This window comes from Eptesicus fuscus, chromosome 11 (genome assembly GCF_027574615.1).
Source record: "Eptesicus fuscus isolate TK198812 chromosome 11, DD_ASM_mEF_20220401, whole genome shotgun sequence".
Lineage (NCBI taxonomy): Eukaryota > Metazoa > Chordata > Mammalia > Chiroptera > Vespertilionidae > Eptesicus > Eptesicus fuscus.
This window is the reverse complement of record NC_072483.1, coordinates 38,923,515-38,949,182: the sequence shown is the minus strand read 5'-3', so window position 1 is coordinate 38,949,182 and position 25,668 is coordinate 38,923,515. Positions and strand designations below refer to the sequence as shown.

At 38.0% G+C, this 25,668-nt stretch overlaps 1 protein-coding gene across 4 annotated transcripts in view; it reads left to right on the top strand.

Annotated features, from left to right (window-relative positions):
- Positions 1-25,668, top strand: part of PLA2R1 (phospholipase A2 receptor 1) — a 112,980-nt gene that overhangs the window by 77,694 nt on the left and 9,618 nt on the right. For all 4 annotated transcript variants that reach the window (XM_054722926.1, XM_054722925.1, XM_028141133.2 and 1 more), the window contains 11 exons: positions 3,381-3,465; positions 5,868-6,000; positions 6,572-6,607; positions 7,078-7,235; positions 9,708-9,772; positions 10,320-10,423; positions 12,309-12,448; positions 18,948-19,065; positions 19,720-19,850; positions 20,204-20,351; positions 23,774-24,012. In XM_054722926.1, coding sequence (XP_054578901.1) covers positions 3,381-3,465; positions 5,868-6,000; positions 6,572-6,607; positions 7,078-7,235; positions 9,708-9,772; positions 10,320-10,423; positions 12,309-12,448; positions 18,948-19,065; positions 19,720-19,850; positions 20,204-20,351; positions 23,774-24,012 — 1,357 coding nt within the window. The remainder of the gene's footprint in view (positions 1-3,380; positions 3,466-5,867; positions 6,001-6,571; positions 6,608-7,077; positions 7,236-9,707; positions 9,773-10,319; positions 10,424-12,308; positions 12,449-18,947; positions 19,066-19,719; positions 19,851-20,203; positions 20,352-23,773; positions 24,013-25,668) is intronic.

The window sequence follows — 25,668 nt, the reverse complement described above, 5'->3', positions numbered from 1 at the left end:
TTAGCTTCTGGATATGAAATAAAAATATATACATATAATTTTATATGTATATTGCACCAAGTTCTCATACCATAAAACAAAGAACCAAGTGACATTGTTTTGATATTTGAAACCTTTTCTGTGCCTAAAGTCAGAATTTTGTAGCTTTTCTGCCAAACTCAGAAATTATCTAGCCCAGTGATTTTCCAAGTGCTGACTGAGGAGCAGGAAGGGGTCTAGTAGGCAGAGCTCCTGGTTCCTTGCTCACTGACTCACCAGAGCAGCTCCAACCAGCTCCACTTCTAGTTATTTTGTATATAATCAAAGTCCATGTCAGATTTTGTTTGAAAAAATCAAAGTCCCACTGATTAAAAAAAAAAAAAATCCAATCCAACCCTTATTTTACATGTTCACTTACCTGCGTCCATCTTGCAAATTTATAGAATCTTTGAATTCCATAGAGTTAGAAAGTTAATTACTTTTAAATGGGAAGAAAGCATAAGTGATCTTGAGCTGCCTTCCACCCACAGGCGGGAATTCCTTCTACTCCATCCCTGGGGTCATGCACTGTCTGCATGATGCCTTTCAGTTTCAGAGTGCTCTTTACCTGGGAGAAAGAAAGCCCATTCCATTGTTAAAGGATGGTTCCTTTCTTTTCTTTTTTTAAATTGAATTTATTGGGGTGATATCAGTTAATAAAATTATTCAGATTTCAGGTATACAATTCATCATCTGTATACTAGTATTGTATTGTGCCTTCACCACCCCAAGCCGAGTCTCCTTCCATCACCATATATCTCCCCCTAAAAGGCTGGTTTCAAAGATCAACCTTCTAGTAAGCCAGAGCAACACAGATCAAGTCTAACCTACTTTAAAATATTTAAAGGCAGCCACCATGACCTCTTTTCGTGAGTCTTCCCAGCTCTTGGACTCTTTATCTAGAATGTTCTCGTCAGTTCAGTACACATTTTGGGCATATCTTCTATAAAAAGGGCACTGTTATATGCACAGCAGACTGAGAATCTAATAGGCATGACAGATAAAAATCTGCCCCCAAGGATGTTGTGGACTAAGCGGGGGTCAGGCCTCCATGGCTCCATCCATTTATTTAATGAGAACAAGTTAACACCAGCTACTCTGCTCCAAGCTCTGGAAATCTGGAGTGTCTATGAAACACTTGCCTCCATCGCAGAGAAAATCCAGAACTGTTTGTTGAGGAACACCCTAGCCTTCCCCGTAAGTTTCCTTTGGGGCAATCCCCTAAGACAGTGATTTTCAGCCACGGCACAGTGGTGTGCCACAAGAATTTTTAAAATATGCAAGACCTGACTAGTCAGGGGCACTGACCCCTTTTCTCTCAGATTGTCACATTTAAAAATGACAACAGCCAACACAACAATAGCCATCCGCTGTGAAGGAGCAAAAAATTGTACTTATTTTTTGTTAGATTGGCAAAAATACATATATATTTTTGGTGTGCCACAGAATTTGAGTAATTAGTTTATGTGTGCCAGGAGATGAAAAGTATTGAAAATCACTGCCATAGGAAGGTTAATATGTAATATCTAACAAATTATTCATCTCCAAAATCTAAAAATGGCCTTAAAATAGGAGTCTGACATTCTCCTCAATGTGTGTGTGTTATAGCGTACTATGGGGAGGGGAGGAGGCAGATCTTGTGGTTAAATATGTTTGCAAAGCAAAGTACAATCTTGGAAATTTGCCATATACATTAATATTGTAAAAGCTTCTAGACGGAAGCACTTCCTCTGACCACAAAACTGTTGTGTGTGTTTTTTAAAACACTTATCAACATCCCATAGAATTCCTAGTCTCTGCAGGAAACACTGACCTGAGACCAGGATTCCCAAACCTGCTGATTATCACACTCTCTGGGACACCTTTTAACACAGAGCCCTCTGGTCTCACACCAGAGCTGCTGAATCAGATTCTCTGAGGTTGAAGAAAAGTTCAAGAAACTGCCTAGTGAACTGAATTGTTAGCCAGGGGTGGGGGTGGGGGCCACAGATCCAAAGGATATGTGATAGTCTCCGTTGTTCTAAGTTGCAACTTTGCTTCATGACTTTATCCAATTGCAAAATACATGTACATACTTATACACAGTGAGCTTTGCTGTATGAAACAACCACATGCTAACTGCTTCCACGTTTGCTGTAAGATCAAATATCATTTCTATTTACATAAGTTCTCACGCTTGGAATTTCTTAGATGAATTTAGTGCCAAGCACCTATCAAGTTATTGATTTTCAGCATCTAATCACAAAAGCTATGTAATATATGCTTTATTTTTGCCCTGACTTCCAGGGAGTTCAGCTAAGTCTGATGCCAAATTACAGCAAATAAACCAGTTCTCATAGTTAGCATATACTAGTATACTTCCCCTTCCTGGGGCACTGCTTTTTTGTTACTATTTTATTTTTATATTATTATATGACATTATTAGAAATTATACCAGTTTAGAAATTGATGGAGAGAAAATAAATACCAGTTCTAGGAGCCAGTATATAGCAGAAAAACTGTAGAATGCTGATTTCAGTGAGGAAAGGAATAAAAATTTCTCCATACAGGGAGGGTAGTGTGGACTTCCAGCCTAGGATGTGGAGGTTACCATATTTTTCCATGTATAAGACTCTATTTTTTTCTAAAATTGTTAGACTGAAAATCAAGGGACGTCTTATACATGGAAGTCAGCCGAGGAGGGAGCCACTTGCTTGCTTGCTTGAGTCCTCTGGGGCGTGACATGTTTGTCCTCCGCCTTATAGGAAGGAAGATGGTTCTCTGTGGGGCTTCTCGCCACGTCTAACCCGGTGGTGACTGCTGAAGCTAACCCACCGTGCCTCAGGCTGATTCGCTGTGGAAACATTTCTGTTGGGATCTGAACAAAAACCGCAAACATGCCGTGTGCCTTTTATTAAACAGGAATGTGGGCTATGAACCTTCAGAGAATGCATGAGCGTGTGACAAAAGAGCCACAAATCAAAGCATCTCAAAGTAGTATGAACAGCACAGTAGAGTGAAGTCCAAAATCTCTTACCAACTTGGCTTTCATGTGTTCCGGGCCTGATTGAAGGGTGTTGCCCTTCCTAACGAACATGAGAAAGCCGTGTTCTCAACAGGGGCTGGCTTCTCCCCCAACTGCACATCACGGATGAGCACAGCACAAACCAAGAGAAACCGGAAGCAGAGGCTAAATCCTCTCTCAGTTCATTTCAGACCTCAGGTTTTGCACATGGGAGATGTTCTGTACATGTTTATTTGACTTGATCAACCCTGCCCGCGGCATCAGCTGCTTCCTGCCCGTATCAATACTGACTTGAGCCTTTTTCATACTGTGGTGAATTCAAAGGGGAAGGCCAAGTTTCTATTTCTTCTCTTCACAGGACAGAGGAAAGGCAGTTCTGGATCGGTTTCAATAAAAGAAATCCCCTGAACGCTGGCTCTTGGGAGTGGTCCGATGGAACCCCTGTAAGTCTTCCCCACCCAGAGAAAAGGAAATGAATTCAAAACAGGTGGCCCTGGAACCACTTGATAGATCAAGCAAATGAACCTGGAAATAATGACCCTATTTCCCATGACTCAGACCCAAACCAGAAACGACACCAGACCTTCGTGCCAGAAGAGTTATTTCAGGAATGCCTGGGAAACCTTGGCCAGCCAGCTAGTTCTGAGGCCAGATAGTTTTGTAGGAGCTTATCCTGAAAAGGATCAAAATCTCCAGAAAGGTCCTCACACCATCAGAAGAGTCTCCAGCAAAGAAGCCACTGTTCTTTAAAACAATACCAGGCTTCCTTTACCCCTCCCTCCCTCTCCTGCCCAGCTCCTTAGTATGTGAACGTGGGACCCTCATCCATGCCACAAGGAAAAGAATCAGTTTCATTTCATCTCCCTCTAAAAGGATGGAAATGCCAGTCTTAAAAATATCACCCCCTTCTCAGCCAGAGCAAGATATTAGGAAAGAGAAAGAAAGATTTGCTTTTCGTTAGCCTCAGACTTGTAAACACCTGTGTAAAGGAAAGGAGGAACTTAGCACTATGTGTTTTTTCGGGGTCAGTGAGGAATGCTCACATTTTTTTCTCAAGAGGATAGGGAAGAAAACAGAAGCAGTGTCCCAGATTGAAACGGGGTCCATCCGAGGGCACAGGCAGAATCAAGTTGTTCGCTGCGCCTGTGAAATGGGGAGGCTAGCAATAGCCTGCAGCGAGCATTTGCTGCAGCTCCTGTTTATTGAGCTCTAACTCCCTTCTAAGTTCTGAGCTGAGTGCAGTCCTGCCTGCATGGTCTCATTCCATCCTTACAACAATTCAATGCAGTGAGTACTGAAATGATTAAATAGTTTGCCTAAAATAATACAAAGGAGAGCCAGGACTGGTACACGGTTTGCCTGCCTCCAAAGCCACAATATTACTAGTATGTTTCCTAGTTGGCAAAATATCAGTAGCTAAACTTTGAAATAGTAAAGACCGATAGAGAAATAGGAACTCTACGCCCGCAACAGAGAGAGCATTCAAATTTGTGTCAAGGAAGAGACCTGTGGAAAAGCTATATGCTTACAGTGAGAAGAAAATAATAGGGCATGCTAGTTAAAAAAGTAAAGTTTCCACCCATGTGCTGCCTCTTTAAAAAGGGCATCAGAACCAGAGAGTGGGAAGAGATCTTAAAGATCACCCAGCCCCACCCATCTGTTATGCTGATGAAGAAACAAAGGCCTAGCAAGCAGAAGGGGCATAACAGAAGGATTGATCTGACCCCAACCTGCTGTTGGGTGATTAATGTCATTATAGCATTTAAAAACATAGAACAACAGATCTCAGTGGGTAGGGGCAGGGATGTTGGGGAACAGGAAGAGATGTAAAAAGAACATATATGCATATATGCATAACCCATGGACTCAGACAGTAGTATGGGGAAGGCCTGGGGTGGGGTGGGGGTTGTGTGGAAGGGGGCAAAAAGGGAGAAAATGAGAGACATCTGTTATACTGTCAACAATTTAAAAAAAAAAGTAAATGATGTGTGCTCCATAGAGGTTGAGAACACTCCATTTCATTTTACTAAAACAAACTCATTAGTAACGGGAGAGGAATAGACAATTTGGTTCAGAATAAAGGAGACAAAGCCATGAAGCAGGGCCCTGAGTTCCTCCTCACTCCCCACTAGATAAAGTGAATATTCAACCTCATGCTGTTCTCTGAGTCGGAGCTCACAGATATTGAAGTTAAATTCCATGACTGTGTACATGTTTGAAGAGGAGTACAAATGATTTCAAAGCATCCTCTTTTTCCCCAAAATTTCACCCTACTTTTACTTGTTCTCCATCCACTCTTCTACCAGACAGTCATTAAATCATTGAAAGTGTTGAGTCTTTATTGAATACCCATATTGTGTGATAATTCATGGAAAGTGTTGGATAGTTTCCTGATTCAAGCTAGTGGTGACTTGGAATTTAGTGATTAGAAACTAAAAGCTTAGTGTCTGTACAAAACAATCGACACCAAAGGTGAGACCCAAATCCGACAAGTCCCTGAGCCTCTGAGAAGTTTACTCAGGATCCCACGGTAGCTAGCCTAATCCTGCTAGTGAGGAAATAGTGCAAGTTCGGAAAGAAGCATGCATCTGCTTTGCTCATCTGGAGAAAGGAGTAGCATGCCTCTTTTTAAGAAAAGATCATCCTTAGGAAAATTTGCTAAGATTTGATTCACTGGTTCTTCACAAATGGGGGACAACCTTTAACTGGAATCATATCCAGACCTTTCTAGAGCTTCTCCCAGAAGTCTATGGCGGTTTCTTTACAAGGGTGCCTTTTATGATCTTTTGAAACTTTTTTTGTGGGGGAATCGTCATTAAGGAATAATGAACTTCATCTGCTGCAGGTTGTCTCTTCATTTTTAGACAATACTTATTTTGGAGATAATACAAGAAATTGTGCTGTTTATAAAGCAAATAAAACATTGCTGCCCTCGCACTGTGGTTCCAAGCGTGAATGGATATGCAAAATTCCAAGAGGTAAAAATATTAACGAGATCTTTACTATATGTTTGCTTTTTAAAAATCTATAGCATTTTCCCAAGTGAAGAGTTACAGGGATCTTAAATGCAAGTATCTTGGATCACAACCAGTAGCCTTCATGATGAACCAAACTGCACTATTTTAGCAAAGAACGAATCATAGGGGAATTTTTTTAAAAAATGACACCAGTGCTGTATGCTAAGTTAGTTAATGGGAAGTGAGGATAACTGACTATATCGTATTGTGTTTTGCCAGTACAATCTGGAAGAAATGTCGTGGTGACATTACAATCAAACAAAATTACTTGTCAAATGAATGAGCGAAAGCACCTAGAATAGTGTGTGACACACAGTAGGCCCTCAGCAAGTGTTCACATCCTTCCATCTGTAAGCAGAGCCTCCTCCTCAAGTATGAGAACTAACCATATTTCAAATAGCACAATGTACTTGGTTTTTAAATGGTTTTTTAAAAGACAAAGTACAAAATATTGTGTTTAGAGCTAAAATAAGTCAGAGGTAGCACATCTGTGAAGAGTGGTTACTCAGGGTGGTTTGCTTTTACTTTACAGATGTGAAACCCAAGATTCCCGCCTGGTACCAGTACGGTAAGAACTATCCTGGCAGTTCTTGAACTTCAAATTATGTGCTATTATATACCATAGTTGTATTATTACAGTTCAGCAGTTGAGCCTCTTTTCTTACATCAATCTAGAACTAATTTGTTCAAATTAACAAATAATCAGTAAGTAATCAAATTGATAAATGTTATTAAATATAATTAATGACCAATATCATAGCTTAACTCCATTTTTAGTACCCATGATTTTGAAATATGCATCTATCCCAGACCTTTGAATACAAATGAAGGTTTCTTATATGAGACAGAACAAGGAAAGTGAGCAAGCTATATATTTATTTATGTATGTTTAAATATATTTATTTAAACACACACAATTTTTTCAATGCTGAGTAACCAAATTACAAATTTGGGGTTCATTACAGCCTATCTTATTTAAGGCTGCACTATATTGGTCAATACTTTCTGCATTATTTGCATTGTTTATTTTTCTTTCAGATGAACCCTGGCTCTTTTATCAGGACGCAGAGTACCTTTTCCATACCTATGCCTCTGAATGGTCCGCCTTTGAGTTTATCTGTAGCTGGCTGGGCGGTGCTCTCCTCACAATTCATTCTGCACATGAGCAAGAATTCATCCTCAGCAAAATAAGAGTGGTACTTGAATACATTTAACCATAAGAAATTTAGAGCTAGCTCCTTCTTCTGTCCTTGGGGGATTTTTTAAATTTGACTTCAGACATTTATTTAAGTTTCATTAAAAGCCATAGATTTTTGAGAATTGGTTTTTCTCTGTTATAGAGATAAAGAGAAAATAATGAAAACATGGGTTTACAATGTTGGTCAGTCATTTCATCCCTTTTATTCATTCCTAGCAACAATAGTGAATGAGTAGAGTGTTATTGCTTTTATGAGGTTCATTCAACACATATTTATTCAGAGTCTACTCTACTAGGGACTGAGGCTCTATCGGTGATTAAAATAGACCAAAACTCCTGCCCTTTTGGAGATTACGGTCTAGTTTGGGGAAAAAGACTGTAATCAATACAAGTTAATAGAATCACACAGAGTTCTATAAAAAGATGAATGGATAAATGGCATGGAGGAAAATAAAGCACAGATGTGGGACAAGGAGTATCTGGGAAACGCGTGGCTGTTTTAAAGTTACAACAGTACAGCCCCAGCTGGGTGGCTCAGTTGGGTGGAGTGTCATCCCCTATATCAAAAGATTGCAGGTTCAATTCCCAGACAGGGCACATACCCAGTTTGCAGGACTGATCCCCAGTCAGGGTGCGTAAGCAAGGTTGTTTCTCTCTCACCTCAATGTTTCTCTCTCTCTCCTTTCCTCTCTCTAAAATCAATAAACATATCCTCCTGTGGGGATTAAAAATGATAATAAAATAAAAACATTTTTTTAAAAAATTACAACAGTACAATATTTTTACTTACAAGAGTATAGTATTTTTAAGTTTGAAAAGTCACAATATACAGAAAATGGTAAGATGTGGTTTTCCATTTCAACTTAAGATAGAAAAAGACTACACTTACTCTTTTGAGGAGCTACGCGAATTAGAAATCAGCATATCACATTTTTATATTCTTTTATTTGAAGAATATTAATGTCTTCTATTGTTGTGGTAGTATATGAATGCTAAAATTTAAAACAGCCATTTTTCGTATTGGATTTTTAGCTTGTCCTGTGAAGTTGTCTTCCATATCACAACAGGTTATGATGTGCCATGTGGAGGATCACCATGCTATAACTGAGGTGGTAATAAACATGCCACTTACAATGCAGTAGTTACAATTTCTCTTTAAAGGTCCTTAATTGGGGCAGTGAGCAATCAGGCCGTGATTTCCACTGTTGTTGCACATGAGACCTCTTTAGAGTGAATGAAAGTGTCATGGTTCTCCCACTGAGTTCACAGCCAGTCTCAGTGGACCCATTCCAGAGCCTGACAATGGGACTCTAAATTCAGCATGGATGCACACGTCCATGAAACAACACCTCGGGGATACAAAATTATTGTTGCTCCATCTTGCATTGTTCTCAAATTGCTGATATGGCAGACAGCCACACTGTTTAAGGAGTAAAAATACCTGTTTATAAATTAGAATGTTAGAGAGATATGAGGTACTGTTTTATAATGATCTGAAATTCATATGGCATATATATATATATCTTGACATGTATTCTCAAGTCTTTACAGAAGAAATGGAAGTACAAATTTAAATATATGCCTTCAAAATAAGTTTTTAGCATATAAAATTGAGTTACATTTTACACACACAGCATAAAGTATATTGATTTAGAAGTCTCAGAGAAATCCTTACTGCCTCTTCTTTTATAATTGAGGAGGGAATTTCAATTTCCTGGGTCATAAGTCTAGTATTACACCTGTTCTAATGTGTTTGTGTGTGCATGTGCAATGTGTGCATGTGTTTGTATTTTGTATTTTATTGTACTGAGATCTGTGTGATAAATAATAGTGTAAGATTAATAAAACATATAAAGGATATTTTAGTTGTCAAACACTGGAAACTCTGTGGTATTCTTTTGTCCTATATTGTGTCTCACTATGTGATTGGAAAGGGGAGGGTGCTAATACTCACTTTGAAAGCTCCCCAGACTAATCCCTCAATTTCAAAATCTTTCCACTATTGATGTCTTTGTGCCTTGAATTGTTTTTCAAATAGAGTGACATATACAATGAGCCTCTATAAGCTCATTAATGAAAATTTCATAAATCACTAAGAAGATAAACCACTAAATTCTTAGTAAGAAAAATGAATTCACATTGTATTTTACTTTACCATATTACTTTTTAAATCCCTATTCTGAGAGAAAATTTACTTTTAAATACATAGGAAAAGTTGTAATTAAGATATTGCATGTTGTATGAATATTCAATATTTGATTCCAATTTCCTTCAAAATGCGAAGGGAATATCTTAGAATAATGAAGCTTCAGGTTTTCTCAATATGGTAGGCCTCAGTGTACTCTTCTTTAGATAATTGGGTAAAATACTGAAGAATAGAAAGCTATTACCAGCAACCCCATTAATCTTACTAATGAAAAGGGAAAACAAGTAGAATAAATGCTGACATTTTCCTTTTTTTAAAAAATAGCTGTCAAAGTATGGTGTAAATTGGTGGATTGGACTTCAAGAAGAAAGAGCCAATGGTGAACTTCGGTATGGACCTAGATTAATTAGCATTTAATTTTGTTTGGCAGATTTTATTTACAGAATGATTGGGCTAGATCTTAGTGATCAATTTGTTGAGTAGCCTCAAACATTATCTTTAGCTTATAAACTTTCATTTCCCTAACCCAACACATGAGTATTTCTTTTAATTTAATAAAATGTTATGCCTTCAGCCCTGACCAGGTGGTTCCGTTGGTTGGAGTGTCCTCCCATTCACTATGCGAGTTTTATTCCCAGTCAGGACATAATATCTAGATTGCGGGTTCAATCCCCAGTCCAGATGCATATGAGAGGCAATGGATCAATGTTTCTCTCTCACATTAATGTTTCTCTCTCTCTCTCTCTTTCAAATTAATAAAAACATATCCTGGGTGAGGATTAATATATATATTAATATATACTATATATATTAACAATATATATAATAATATATATATATAATGCCTTCAATCCATACCCCAATACTCCAAGAATGGTGTTGAAGATTGAAAATGCAGAATGAGAGAAGACCTTAAAATGTTTAATTTTCCTACAGCTGGAGAGATGGAGCACCAGTAATATATCAGAACTGGGACAAAGGAAGAGAAGGGCCTAAGAATAACCACAGCCAGAGATGTGGCTTCATTTCATCCATAACAGGTGATTTTATTCATCCATTCTTAGGTTTATAATACAAACTGATCATTTTCAGGAGGCATGACATCTCTTTTTCATTGCATTAGCTCAGTGAGGAAGTTTGGTTTGGTCGTTTTGCTTTTGAATTTAATGTGTTCAATTTCATTCATCTTAAGGCTTAAGAATGGCCATTCCCACAGTTTATTCCATGAATTCATGTTCTTGAAATTAATTTACATCCAGATAAGGCATTCCTCATGAACTAAATTAAAAAGTATCAAAAATGAGTCCATTGAAAGTGGGTCAAAAATATGTGTGGTGAATACTGTTCTCTATGAAATTCCAATATGAGCCCATTTTTTATCTTTTTCTAGTGTTTGATTTATAATTGGCCAGATCTTTAATCTCTGAGAAATTTACTTCCAATTTCCCATTTAAGAAAAAATTTCATTCAATTCAGTATGGCTTTAAAAAACACACACAAAAAAAACAACCAAAAAACAAACAAAAAAAACCTGTCAAATGAATTGACTAACAAAATAAGACCCAAAGCAGGGAGGCATGGAACAGACTGATATACCTCGATGAGGGTTTGGGGAAATGAGAAGAGGTAAACCAAAGAACTTATATACTTATATGCATAGCCCATGGACACAGGCAATAGGGTAATAAAGACCTGGGCAGTGGGTAGGGGCTGCAGGAGGGGAGGAAAGGAAGGTGGAAATGGGAGATATCTGTAATACTATCAACAATAAATTAATTAATTAATTAAAATAAACAAAGAGGAAAAAATACCTAGCATTAATTGTTGCTTACTTTAGAACACCAACTGTTTGCAAGTGGGATTTAGAAGTATATCTATGTTGAAGACTTTTTTTTAAAATTCTACTCATCAGTACAGTGTTATTTGGATATAGATTGCCCACTTATATCCATCCCACTCTTTTTATCCAATAAAAAGTAATGATGTCCCTGACTCTAACAGATCCATAACAAATCTGTGCCCAAAGTCAGGAGCAGGATGAATATGGAAAGCAATCCTTGATGCAAGGGCATCTACAGAGAAAGTCAGGAAAAGAAAAACCATGTGGTTAATCAGCTCGCTTTTGCCAGCAGGTGTCACAATAGCCTACAAGAAAGGCTGTTTTGTGATTCTGGAGGTATAGCAGCTAATCTGCATTTAAAATAACATTCCAGCCCCCCCTTCAAAATGCCAACATATTTTTGGCTTATATCTCTCACATAGAAAACTGAATCTGTCCTTGCAATTTCCATGCATCCTTGCCCTGGGTTCTGAAATTATAGCTTGAATGCTAATGAAATACATTCTATAATCTTCTCTGAAAATATAGCTCTTCTATATTCAAAAACATCTTCCAGGAGGCTAAGGACTTTGGGGATATGTTTCCTGCGGGCATGTCTAGATGTGAGCCTATTTTGTTTAAAGGTCAGTGTTAAGGAGTGCTCCTTTCTGAGAAGTCTGTGAGTTAATTTTTCTACATTATTATATTTTCAAACAAATTATAAAGTAGAAATGGTCATCTATTGTTTTAGAATCTTTTTTCTCTCTTTACATTGAAGTTGAATATTTTTAAAAAAGGCATTACTCTACAAAATATTATTTTCCTAATGAAGTCAAATATTCTTAGAACTTTAATCAGTTCTATGATTTCAACTGCAGTATTTGTTTAGATATTTTTGCATTTGCATTATTGAATTAGAATTACTGATTTTGCCCCTTGACCAATTAGCTTTGGTCACTAGAGAACTCTATGATTCGTAGTTAAATTTAGTTCAGTTTCTAGATTTAAAAAACAACCTTTGATAAACTGAGGCAGTCATAAAAACACTGATCAATAGAGAATGTTACCATTGCTTCTAGTCATTTCTAACCCATTTTCCCCTCCAGGACTCTGGGCCACTGAAGAGTGTTCAGTTTCTATGCCCAGCATCTGTAAGCGAAAGAGGTTTTGGCCCGTAGAGAAAGAGAAAGATACACCAAAGCAGCACGGAATGTGTCCCAAAGGATGGCTGTATTTTAACTATAAGGTAAACTTATTTTCAAAAAGTTGCCTTTGTTTCTCTTTTGTAGATATCAATTCTAGAAAGTAATCAAAAAGTGGGTTTGACTTTGAAAACTGGACCTGGAATATTTTTGTCACAACTTTCAAGAGATTTGAGAATTTTTCCATTTAGGGATAACCCTCTTGGGATAAGAAGTGTTTGTGAGAAACAGCCTTGATGCCACCCTTTGTTTGTATATTCAGAGTTTGTATATTCTGTCATTCATTATGCTGTATGCCAGTGTGAGCCCTGCAAGTGTGTGTGTGTGTGTGTGTGTGTGTGTGTGTGTGTGTGTGCGCGTGCGCGCACATGTGTGCATGTGTAGATCTAGATCAGGGGTCCTCAAACTTTTAAACAGGGGGCCAGTTCACTGTCCCTCAGACCGTTGAAGGGCCGGACTATAGTTTAAAAAAAAAACTATGAACAAATTCCTATGCACACTGCACATATCTTATTTTGAAGTAAAAAAACAAAACAGCAAAAACACCCACATGTGGCCCACGGGCCGTAGTTTGGGGACGCCTGATCTAGATCCTGCTCCCAATAAGTTGTCAACTAACTTCAGGGGGCCCAGGCTCCATCATGTCCTTCTTATGTCTTCCCTGGCTGGACACGTCCCTGCATAGAGCTCTGCCTGCCTAATGAATTGACCCACTAATAACATAGCTCAGTCAATGTGATCTTGAGCCTCATAAAGCAGGTGCTTCCATGCAGAATTGAAAAAAAATTTAATTGCTAGTGGGGATATTATAAACCAGATTTATTATTTCTGATATGGCCTCAATTAAGGCTGAGACTTCCTCTCCACTCCTTACATTTTATAATAAAACTAGAGGCCCTGTGCACAAAAATTCGTGCACTGGAGGGGAGGGATGTCTCTCCTCCCATGGCTGCCACTAAAGCCTTCCTCCTCCCACTGCTGCCGCGATTGCCTTCTTCCTCCCATGCTGCCGCCTAGGCCCTCACAGTCACCGCCTCTTCCATGCTGGCCCTCGTAGCCGCCGCCACTGCCGGCCCTCGGCCCTTGCAGCCACTGTGGATTTGTCTGGAAGGACGTCCGGAAGGACATCCAGAAGATGTCCAGTCTAATTAGCATATTACCCCTTTATTAGTATAGATAACTTTATAGGCCTTAGGAAAGTCATTAAAATGCATCCCAAATTATAAATGTTTGCTCTTTGCTCATTGACAGCCAATTGTTAATCTGTATGTTCAGTTGCATTGGCAGGGCATTCTCTCCTTTGTGATCTTCCTCTCATTGTTAATTTGTGAAATGGGGCCATTTGGATGTTAAACACATTAATTGAGCACCCACTGATATTTTTAAATTGGAGTAAAATTCATGTCATGTAGAATTTACTATCTTCACCATTTTTATTTATTTTTATTTTTTTAAATATATTTTATTGACTTTTTACAGAGGAAGGGAGAGGGATAGAGAGTTAGAAACATCGATGAGAGAGAAACATCGATCAGCTGCCTCCTGCACACCCCCTACTGGGGATGTGCCCACAACCAAGGTACATGCCCTTGACCAGAATCAAACCTGGGACCCTTCAGTCTGCAGGCCGACACTCTATCCACTGAGCCAAACCGGTTAGGGCAGTGGTCGGCAAATTCATTAATCAACACAGCCAAAAACAACAGTACAACGATTGAAATTTCTTTTGAGAGTCAAATTTTTTAAACTTAAACTTCTTCTAACGCCACTTCTTCAAAATAGACTCGCCCAAGCCGTGGTATTTTGTGGAAGAGCCATATTCAAGGGGCCAAAGAGCCACATGTGACTCGTGACCCGCAGTTTGCCGACCACGGGGTTAGGGCAATCTTCTCCATTTTTAAGTGCATAGTTTTTAAAGCTTAATTTATCTAATTTTTCTTTTTTGCATTTGATGTCATATTTTTTCTTCTAAAAAAGCTCTTATTCTTAGGTTTTGATTCACTTATAGTTAATTCTTGTAGCTGCTAGGTTTTTATTTACTACTATTATAACAAGTGCATCCTGGCAGTGGTCTTAGAGAACAGGTACAAAGAAATGCTTATCTTGTCTAAATATCACATTTTTTATACAGACAGTGACCAACCCCAAAACATGAACACAACTGTTTTTGTTACTAACTCATAATTCCTCCCATGTATAAAAGAGGATGTTAATGGCAATTAAATTCTTGGCATTAGAGAAATAAATCACAATGGTTCATTTTGGTTCAGTCCTTGGCTATCATCCTTCCCCAAATATTTTTATCCACACAGCTTAGCTCTATTCCATGTTTCCTCCTGTGTAGGCATAGGGAGTATGTAGACACATACATGGGCCTGGTAGCATGACAGTGGAGCAGACCCAGGGCAAAGAGCAAGCAATGAAATGAATAGAAAGGGGCATGAGCAAAGCACAGACCCAGACATGAGAGCAGAAGGGCTTTCCAAAGCTGTCTGTGGAGCAGGATTAAAACTCTTGCACGTAGCTCAGAATCCTTTTTAAAAAAACAAACAAAAGCCTTTATTGATAACTAACAGCTAGATTATGGATTCACACCCCTGATCATATATTTAGGCTCAGCAGGTGAGCTTTTACAAAATATCCAGGTGCAGGTGACACTCTAAAGATTCTGATTTAATTGATCTGCATGGGATCCAGGCATCAGTATTTTTAAAAATCTTCCTTCATTATTCTAATGTGTAGCCAACACTTGCCCAGCAATGCAACAGTCACAACTGGGTCTTCCAACCATTCAGAGGATTTGACTACTAAGGAAACCATCACAGCAGGCTTCACACGAAGGTGACCTTTTACAGAGTGTGAGCTCAGAGCCCCCTAGTGTGCCTCCACCCCACAGTGCCTTACCCTGCATATCAATGGCTAAATCCCCACCACAAGAGGCTTACTCACATTTGCCTTAACACTTTCCTTTATTTTGTTTAAGAGAAATATTTCTGAGATTGACTCATCTGTCATCTATACTTTGGAATAAGCGACTTTATCAGATTATTAGAAAAGTTGATTGATAGCTGAGAGGAGTGGAAAGCCCCGTGGGCATGGTCCCCCTGATTAATTTTTTAAAAGCTACAGAAGGAAAATTGGGAGACAGCAATAACAAGCATTGCTCACATCACAGTTCTGAATGAGTTGCAAATATATTCTGTCCCATCAAACTTTATTTTTTGTCATCTTTCTAGGATTAATTTCTATTTTTTATCTCTAAGGAAAAAAAAAAAAACTTGGTTGATTAAGGGCCACCTTTTAGAGTTTTAAAACTGAGATACCAGAAGTTAAGCTTTTCTAATGTTTACAAATGATTTCCTCTGTGTTTGAGGGTCTGAAAGAGGCTTGACCAGGGATTACCCCTGAAAGAGTGGTTCATCTAAGAGACTTGTCACAGCAGAACTGTAGGAGGAAGAAATTCTAAGTGTGTGAGTGTGTGTGTGTGTGTGTGTGTGTGTGTGTGTGTGTGTGTGTGTGTGTGTGTGTTAGATTAACTTTTGTACTTCTATTTACACATTTTTATTTAAGGACCTGAATTGAGTGCTAATAGCTGTTTTGAGCCATCTAGTTTGGGATTAGCTAGTATTTTATTTCATGCACAACATAGTCTTAAGAAACACTCCTCTTTTTTTAAAAAAAATGTATTCAAATTCACAGCATTTTATTCATTCATTTAACTATATTGGATATTTGTAAGTCAATGGTTAGGAAAAATATATACAATCCCTTCTCTTTGGGAGTTTATAGATTTGAGGGAGAATAAACAGTAATGAATCAACCAGGTAAATATTGTATAATTTAAAGTTGTGACAGATATGATGAGTAATTGTTACAAAGTTCTATAAAATGTGTAATAGGAGGACCTGACTGAAGTGGTCCAAAGGACAAGGAGCATTAAAAGTCGGGGGGACAGCATGTGCTAAGGTGCTGTGGTGAGAGGGAATGTGATATAGTTAAGAAATCAAAGGAAGCATAGAGATGTAGAATATGAGAGGGGAGACAAAAGAAGTAGGCAAGGGTTATATCGTCTTAGAGTTTCTGGTTTTTATTCTAAGAGCAATGGGAAATCCTTGTGAGCTTTAACTAAAGAAATATATGATCAGGACTGAATTTGGAGAAGAATCACTCAAGCTACAGTGCCAATATAGAACAGTAAGGGCAGTTAGGAAGCTATTAAGTAGTCCAGGCAAGAGATTATTAGTAGCTTGAACTAAGATGATGGTGACAAACAATGTGGGGCAGTGGGAATGGTGGGGGGCTCTGAGAAATGGGATTTCCAAGTGATAGGATTGAAGGGATGATGGAGTGGGATTGTGAGGAAGACTCCAGGTTTAGGCTGGTATAAATGCAGCACTGACCAGGCCATTCAATGTCAGTCAGCACACTGGAAAGGACCAAGTTTGGCAGATGGATCATGAATTCTATTTTCAGATTTTAAGCTGGAAATGACTTTGAAACAAAAAAGAACTTTATGTTCAAAACTTGTTGGGAATACAGGAGAATATCCTTAATTCACAGTCATAATCAGAGATCCATTCAACTTGACCACATCTTGTAAATTAGTAAGTAAATAAACAATTTAAAATTAAGGATGCTGTACTTCATCTTGCTTGTCTGCTTTAATTATTAATGACACCATTTTGAAGTGTGCTAGTAAATATGTCCTATTTTTAGAAACAATGAAGTCCTGACAATATGCCACAGTCAAGCTTGACTGAAGCCAATGTTGGGGGGAAGGAACGAAGAAGAGGGAAGCGTGTGTGTGTGTGTGTGTGTGTGTGTGTGTGTGTGTGTGTGTGTGTGTGTGTGTGTGTGTGTGTGTGTGTATGTTTTTCTGGAGAGATTTATTGAACTAACTGAACCTATGAGGTTCATTGGTATTTATGAATGGTTCATTAGTGTGACTATCTGAATACAAGGTGAATTCACATTAAATGATAAGACTTCCTAATAATTAGTATGTGCCTCTCTTTGGAATTTGTAATTAGAGGAAAGAGGAAAAATGAAGGAAATAGATAAAAAGGCAGTTGTTGTAAAATTAAAATCTTTTATAACCAATTCTGCTTCTTTGTGAATCAAACAAGGTAAAAGGAACCAGAATTGAAAATTACTTACTTCCTCTCTTAGTTGGTAACTCAACTTCAGGCTTTTTATACTAAGAACAGTGGGAAATCACTGAAGGGTTTGCACTAAAGAGTGACATGATCAGACCTGAGTCCTGAAAAGAATTACCGAGGCACTATTGACATTTGGGGCTGGAGGATTCTTTGTTCTGGGGGGCTGACCTGTGCATTAGAGAATGTTCAGCAGCCTCCCTGATCTCTACTCACTAGTTGCCTATAGCAGTCCCCCCACTTTAAGATGTGACACCAAAAATGTCTCCAGATATTATCAGAATATCCCCTGAGGGACAAAGTGGCCCCATTTGAGAGCCACTAGACTAAATCTAGAATATCTCACAATGTCATTTGACTGCAATTTCAAATTCCATTGGGTTGTATTTCATTCCATACATATTAATTGGTGACCTTCTTTGTTGTGATGTTCAAAGAGGGACAGCATTTAGTCTCTGCTTTTGAAGGAATTTATGACAGGGGGAGGAATGGGAGGCAGAAAAATTTAGAAATTAAGGAAAAATGGGTTAGGATGTCATTCCAGAGGAGGATGGGAAAGGAAGCTCTCTCAAGGGAAGGATACCATGCTACCCTAGAATTATCTTGTAGTTGGGATTTTGTCAATGGCAAGATCTTGAAATCTGACCTATTAATAACCAGAGTTGTTTATGTTCATTGATGAGAGAATATCCCCATGGAGTACCCTTTGCATAAAGTCTATCCTGACTTCTCTGGAATTTAGCCTGATCTGTTGTTATATCCTTTCTCTCCCTCTCCCTCTCCCTCTCCCTCTCCCTCTCCCTCTCCCTCTCCCTCTCCCTCTCCCTCTCCCTCTCCCTCTCCCTCTCCCTCTCCCTCCCCCGCCTGATTGACTCCATCTGGCCCTACTAACATGTTTAAGTTTTACTGAGCTTTGGGAGTGGAAGCTTTTCTTCAACTCGGCCTGTCCTGCCTGGTAGTTACTGCTCCATTTCTCTTCCTGTAATGAGTAACCCCTGCTACACCCGGACGGATTCTCTCATGAGCAAAAATCAGTTCTCACTGCCAAATCCCACAGCTTTCCTTCTGTGTTCCATTTAGCAATGTTGGCCACCCTCCCCTTTGTGTATTCTTCCTGGGTTCCCTAGGTCCTGCCCTAGCTTCTCTTTCCATGGGACTTTTTTTGTGGGTTTTGTGGGTTTTTTTCTGGCTCTTCCTCATGCACTTGCTGACCACATGGCTGATTCCAAGTTCATAGTGAATTTAAATACTGGAGTCATTTCTGAGCAAAAAAATTATAAAGAATTTTCAAGGCTGATCCGCTGTGTCTTTGGGAAATGTTTAATTCATTATAAAAATATGGAAATGAACGGAAGTTTTGGTGTGTTTTTTTGACATTTTTTTATAGTGCCTTTTGGTGAAAATCCCCAAAGGCCCAAGTGGTTTGAAGAACTGGACGTCTGCTCAAGATTTCTGTGTCGAAGAAGGGGGGACACTGGTCACCATTGAAAACGAGGTGGAGCAAGGTAGTCAATGTTCATCAGGCAAAAATAACTATTTTTATTCAAGTATTTATTAAACTAGTCCCTCAAAATACTAACATTTCCAAATCAATATTTTCATGAATTTTCCAGTTTTACCTATAAGGTTTAGATCATGACATCTATAAAAGTTCGTGCACTGCATTGCTTATAAACTGTTGGTTTGGAACCTTTTGTCTCACCAGTAGCAGTAAAGAGAATAAAGACATAGATCTGATCTGTATTTCAAAGGGCTAAAATAATCTGAGTAAAGTCTATTGTAATTGCATGGCATAATTTTTTAGATTCCTTTAGATTCACCTATGAACTTTTATTAGATACTTAGGCAATTATATACTTAATATAAATATAGCAAATAAATTGTCTTTTGTTAAGAAAGGCATTGAATGAACATTGGAAATTGTTTTGTTAATGATACGATGAAATCCCAGGCTTCGCCAGCTAATTTCTGTCAATTTAAACTGAAACAAAAGTGAAAGACTGCATTACCTTAATAAGGACAAAATAACAAATTCTGACAATTGACTGGTAATTAAGTCTTGATGTCATTTAAATAAAATCATAGCTATAAACAGAATTGGCTGATTACCCAAATGGTTTATAAAGTATTGAAATTTATAATGTATTCTTATTTTTCAGCTTTCATTACTATGAATCTTTATGGACAGACCACTGATGTGTGGATAGGGCTACAAAATGATGATTATGAAAAATGGCTAAGTGGAAAGCCTGTGGCATATTCTAACTGGTCTCCATTTGATATAATAAATGTAAGTTTTAAGATTTACTTTTTAGAAATTGGCAAGAGATTTTACTCGAGGCTTATTTACTAAACTTTTTTTATACTTCTTATATTTTATAGGCATAAATTTTTATTATTCAATTATTAATATATTAATTTTAATAATGTAACTATATAATTTTCACATATTCTATAAATGCAATTACTTTACTCATCACAAGAATTATTTATGTCTTAGGTTATGAAGTGATCTATGAACAGATTTATTAAATGCAAACAAAAGAAAAATGGTGTTTGAATTTTTAAAATTATGTCCTTAATAAAAATGTCAGTGTTATGATAATGTTATACGTTACCTTTAAGAAAAATCTATTCTTTTAGATTCCAAGTCATAACACCACCGAAGTTCAAAAGCACATTCCTCTCTGTGCTTTGCTGTCAAGTAATACTAATTTTCATTTCACTGGAAAATGGTATTTTGAAGACTGTGGAAAAGAAGGTTATGGGTTTGTTTGTGAGAAAATGCAGGGTAAGAAATATTTGCTTCTTTATTCCTTTCATTTATATGGTTCACTCTTCTTTTCCATTTTGTTTTACATGCTGTATAACTGACAGTTTCAGGGCTAACAGTGCCAGGCACTGATTTTTTTTTGATATTTACATACATATAGTCATTTAATTTCTGCTAACCCAGGATTACGCCCTCTAGTGGGGTTCTACAGACTGTAAAGACGACATGAATGATGGCCAAGTTTAGGCATCCATTTGGTCATATGGAAAGGTATTATTGCTTTGTTCTGGGATTATATGTCTGTTCAGGCAATTAAAAGAATTGCTAAATGCTGGAAAAGAATCAAGAAGCCCTAGCTGGTTTGGCTTAGTGGATAGAGCATTGGCCTGCAGACTAAAGGGTCCCATGTTCGATTCTGGTCAAGGGCACATGCCCGGGGTTGCGGGCTTGATCCCAGTAGGGGGCGTGCAGGAGGCAGCCAATCAATGATTCTCGCTCATCATTGATGTTTCTATCTCTCTCCCTCTCCCTTTCTCTCTGAAATTAATAAAAATGTATTTTTAAAAAAAAAGAATCAAGGAAAGAAACCAACTCAATACTTCCTCCTGTCTTGGAATGCCAAAAACGGTCTTTGTAACGAAACATGGCATGCAGCATGTTTCTTGATCTGATGGTGACAACACCAGATGACTTGTGGTGTGAAGTAATAAAACCATATTACCACAAGTAACCAATGCAGTCCATGAACAGTGTGGATGCCCTGTAAGTGAGGACAACAACAATAGCTCATAGCTCATGCTTTCACTGAGGGCTAGGCTTCCTTGTACTATGCAACCCTAGAAGGCCATACTTTGTGTCTGGAGCTGTGTGGAACTCTGGGCAACCTAGTATATATGCTTACTTGCAATAGGAATTATAGCTCTTACTGTTGCACACATGTGGACCCTTTAATGACGTTAAGTATTAACCCATCCTTGGAAAAGCAGCTCCAGGGAAGCCCTGTTTCCTGGTTCACTGGTATCAATCACAATAGTGGTTGGGAACTGAAAGAAATACCAGATCAGTTATAGCAAGAGAATTATGAGAAGAGCGGAGTCTTGCAGGGAAAAAAGTAATTCCAATGTGCCATGTCTTTGCATACTTATGATGTACCTGGCGCTGTGCCTTGGCTTTATATGCATTATGTCATAAAATCCTCATGACGAATCTAGGAAGTAGATAAAAGTCTCCCCATTTTACAAATGAGGAACTTGAGGATTGGAAAAGATAAGTAACACACTCAAATTAAATACAATTATTTTATTCCACGACCTTGAGGTTGATCTCTTCTAGAAATGTACTCCTGACCACTTTCTCTCTTTGATATTTGGGAACGAACAATGTATATGTTCTTTTGGAGATAGTATAGAGTAGTGGTGGTGGAGAGCGTGGGCTCTGGAGCTCACACTGGGTTCCTACCCTACCTCTGTAAATAAGTGGTCAGTCAAGTTTCTTTTCTTCTCTGAACCTTGACTTCTGCCTCTATAAAATAGAATAATAACTATTTCACAGACTTTCTGTATATATGGGGTTATATATGTTTAATAAATAATGACTCTTTTATTATTATTTCCAAACCATATTATTCAACTACTCAAATTCTTATAGTCTACAGTGATTACTCAAATTCTAATCTGCACGAAAGAATAAAATGTCTGAATAAAAAGAGAGTCAAGGGCAAAGTCAACACCCCCAATTTGGAACTTGGTTTCCAATGGATCTTTCTTTTTCAGGGAAATGAGTGGCAAAATCATGTTGCTCAAAGTCACTTATATTTTGAAACCTGATGGAATCAACTACATAAGGAGAAATTCATATAGGTGAAAATACAGATGTACAACTTAGTGGGGGAACACAGTTAAATGGGTGCTTGGATCACATATACAAAAAATTTTAGTTACTTTAATTTTACTAATTGTTAACATTTTAAACTAGATATTTGATTTTATATAAATAGCCTTACACTTCATCCTAAATAACTTAGGCTAACAAACAGACTTCTAGCAAAAATAAACATGATAAAAGTGTGGTCCATCACAATTTACTTGGTTAATTTCACTTTGGTTTTATAACATGCATTGAGGTAACATTTTCAGGTAAAAGTTGAATTCCCACTTTTTCATTTTTATTTGGAAGATTGTGACAACAGGAGGAGAGGGGAGCAAGAAGCAACATTTATTGAGTGCCTACTATATCCCAGGTACCAGCGTAAGTGCTCTTTGTAGAGATCTCAATGAATTCTACCCACACCCCTCTTAGGAGATCTTAGTAACCTTACAGACTGTAAATGTGAGGCTTTGAGAGATTAACTAATTTCCCAAGGTTGCTTAGCCATGTAGGGTCAGGACTAGAGTTGAGTCACAGGTCTTCTGACCTGTCCACACCTTACCATGCTCCTTTTCAAGCCCAAATGGAGTGAAACCAATATAGAGAACAAAATCCAAGCCACTTTGGATCAGACACTTAAGAAACCCTTACCTTGTTTTTTTATTTTAATTTCTCAAAATGTAGCCTATCAAGTACATAATATAAGACAGAACAAAAAGCCGGGCTCAATCACTAGTGTGTGGCATGCAGGAGGCAGCCAATGGATGATTCTCTCTCATCATTGATGTTTCTCTCTCTCTCTCTCTCTCTCTCTCTCTCTCTCTCTCTCTCTCTCCCTTCCTTTCTGAAATCAATAAAAAATATTTTAAAAAGTAAATAAAATAAAATTATATCTTCCTAAAAAAGATCTCAGAAGTAGAAAGCAGAACCACTGACTTTCAAAGAATCGAACTGTGACCTCCTGGTTCATAGGTAGATGCTCAACCACTGAGTCATGCCAGCTGGGCTGTATTTCTAAGTGTTAATTAATTGTTAAGCTTCTTTATACAATGTATGTATACATGTAAACATTAAACATGATAACGATCATAAAGTCTGAAAAGTTTAATAAAGTGTTATATTTGAGAATGCTCACTTGTAATTATGTCTGCAGTGCAGTATATGATGATGTGGCATATGCGAACATTCTCTTGTAAGTATTAAGTTCTGCCAGAGCACATGTGTTAGGCCAAGGAGATCCAGCAGAAGGAAACCTACCTGAGGTCACATGCATTCCACCAGCTTGGTCAGTTTGACAAAAGATGTTCAAAACGGGAAACCTTCTAGAAATGACATTTACTATAGGTTTATATTTTTTAAAGAAACTCATTCATTAAATGTCCTAAGTTTTTGAATTCTTTAGCATCACCTGTGCTTTCAGGTAGTGTCCTCAGTTTGAAGTCGTCAATTCTGAGAAGAAAAGCGCTGCTGTTAACAACAGCAGGGACCATTGTGGCAGCTTCCCATGCTAAGCTTTGCCTCCCCCTGCCTCCTCCAGATGCTACTAATGATTTTTGTTGTTGTTCTTGTTCTAGATACTTCTGGACATGGTGTAAATACATCTGATATGTACCCAATCCCCAACACCTTGGACTATGGAAACAGAACTTACAAAATAATCAGTGCAAATATGACTTGGTACACAGCAATAAGAGCCTGCCTGCTGCATGGAGCAGAACTGGTCAGCATTACAGATCAGTATCACCAGTCCTTCCTCACTGTCATCCTCAGCCGGCTAGGACATGCCCACTGGATTGGACTCTTCACTGCAGATGTAGGTGTCCTCAGATCCCTTGGACAATCCTCACCTCGTTCCGTTTCACATCTACTTCCTCAGTAGGCTAGCCACTGAAATTAGCACAGAAAAAAATTTCCCCAGAAATAATAGTAAATGTAACATTTAGGTAATTGGTTTATGGAGTAACTACTGACCAACCTTATGAGCAGCCTATGACCACAATATATGAACACCTTCTTAAATATTCACTTGCCTAGTTTCTGGAAATTAATGCCCTTCAAAGGTTCTATGAAATTTTCTGAGAAATTTCAAGATGCTTCCTCATGCACTGGAACACATCCTACACTCAGGCACCTTTATTTGGGTAATTTGTTGCATTTAAGAATTTCCCAAGAGAAACGAATCATACTTCCTGTTTAGAAATTTGGCTATTAATAACTTCAGTATCTCTTGACATTTACCATGTAGGTTATTTTTCTCCTCTGGGAATGTAGTTTGGAGAGTAAGTTGTTTTGTTTTGTTTTGTACGTTTTCTTTTTTCTTTAATAAAAATATCACACACTCAAATTAGTGAAAAGTAAATCAATTCTGTCATGACCTCTAGTGCTACTCCCCAAAGTCAATCACTGTTAACCATTTCTGGTGTGTCATTTAGAAATTTTCTGTATAGGCACATATATGTAAATGTAATGGATGAATATGTATATTGTTTTTTAAATACAAATGAGAACTTACTAGATATGCTATCTTTAAATTTGCTTTTTTTATTTAATACTAGTAGCTCTTTGCACGAATCCATGAGTGAGTAGCTTGCTGCAGCTTGCCTCAGCTGGCCACCCGCCCACCGTCGCTAGTAGCTCTCCACTGCTCATAGCTCCCTGTGCCCTCCTGTAGCTTTCCACCCACTGCCCCGCCCTCCTGTAGCTCTCCAACACTTGTAGATTGGTCATGACATTACAGTGTAATGGATAATTAGCATATTCCTCTCTTATTATATAGGATACCTTGTACAGCTTTCAATGTCAGTACATAAAAATCTAACACATGTAAGGATATATCACACTTTATTAAACAATTCTCCTCTGAATGGATATCTGGGTTCGTCCCAGTTTTCACAATAACCAACAATGCACAACAAATATCCTTTGCAGGTAGGATCAGTTCCCAGAAGTGAAGTTGCTAAGTACACTTTGAATTTTAACAAGTAGTACCTGTAATTTACATGCCAACATTAGTGTATGATAACATCTAGTTTTTTCACATCTTTGCCAACACTGAATATCTCAAAATTTTAATCCTTGCCAGTGTGATAGGTGAAAGGATGGTGTTTATGGTTGTTGACTGTGTTTTCATATTGCAGAATGTTTTAACTTATGCAGTCGATTTTTGCTTTATGGCCTCTGGATTTTCTATCAGACTTGGAAAGATTTTTCCCACACTGAGAGTATAAAATATTTAGCCAAGTTTTCTTTAGCACTTCTATATGTTCAATTTTATGTTTGAATCTTTGATCAATCTGAAATTTATTTTGGTGTAAAGAACAAGGTATTGATCCAACTTCACTCTGATTGCTTGCTGGGAAGTTATGGTGGCAGGGAGCCAAGGATTCCCCAAAACTAAAGAAGACATCTCTTGAGGCAGATGTTCTTTTTTTGTCAGGCCATATTCACAAGCTGTCCTAGACCCCCTGAA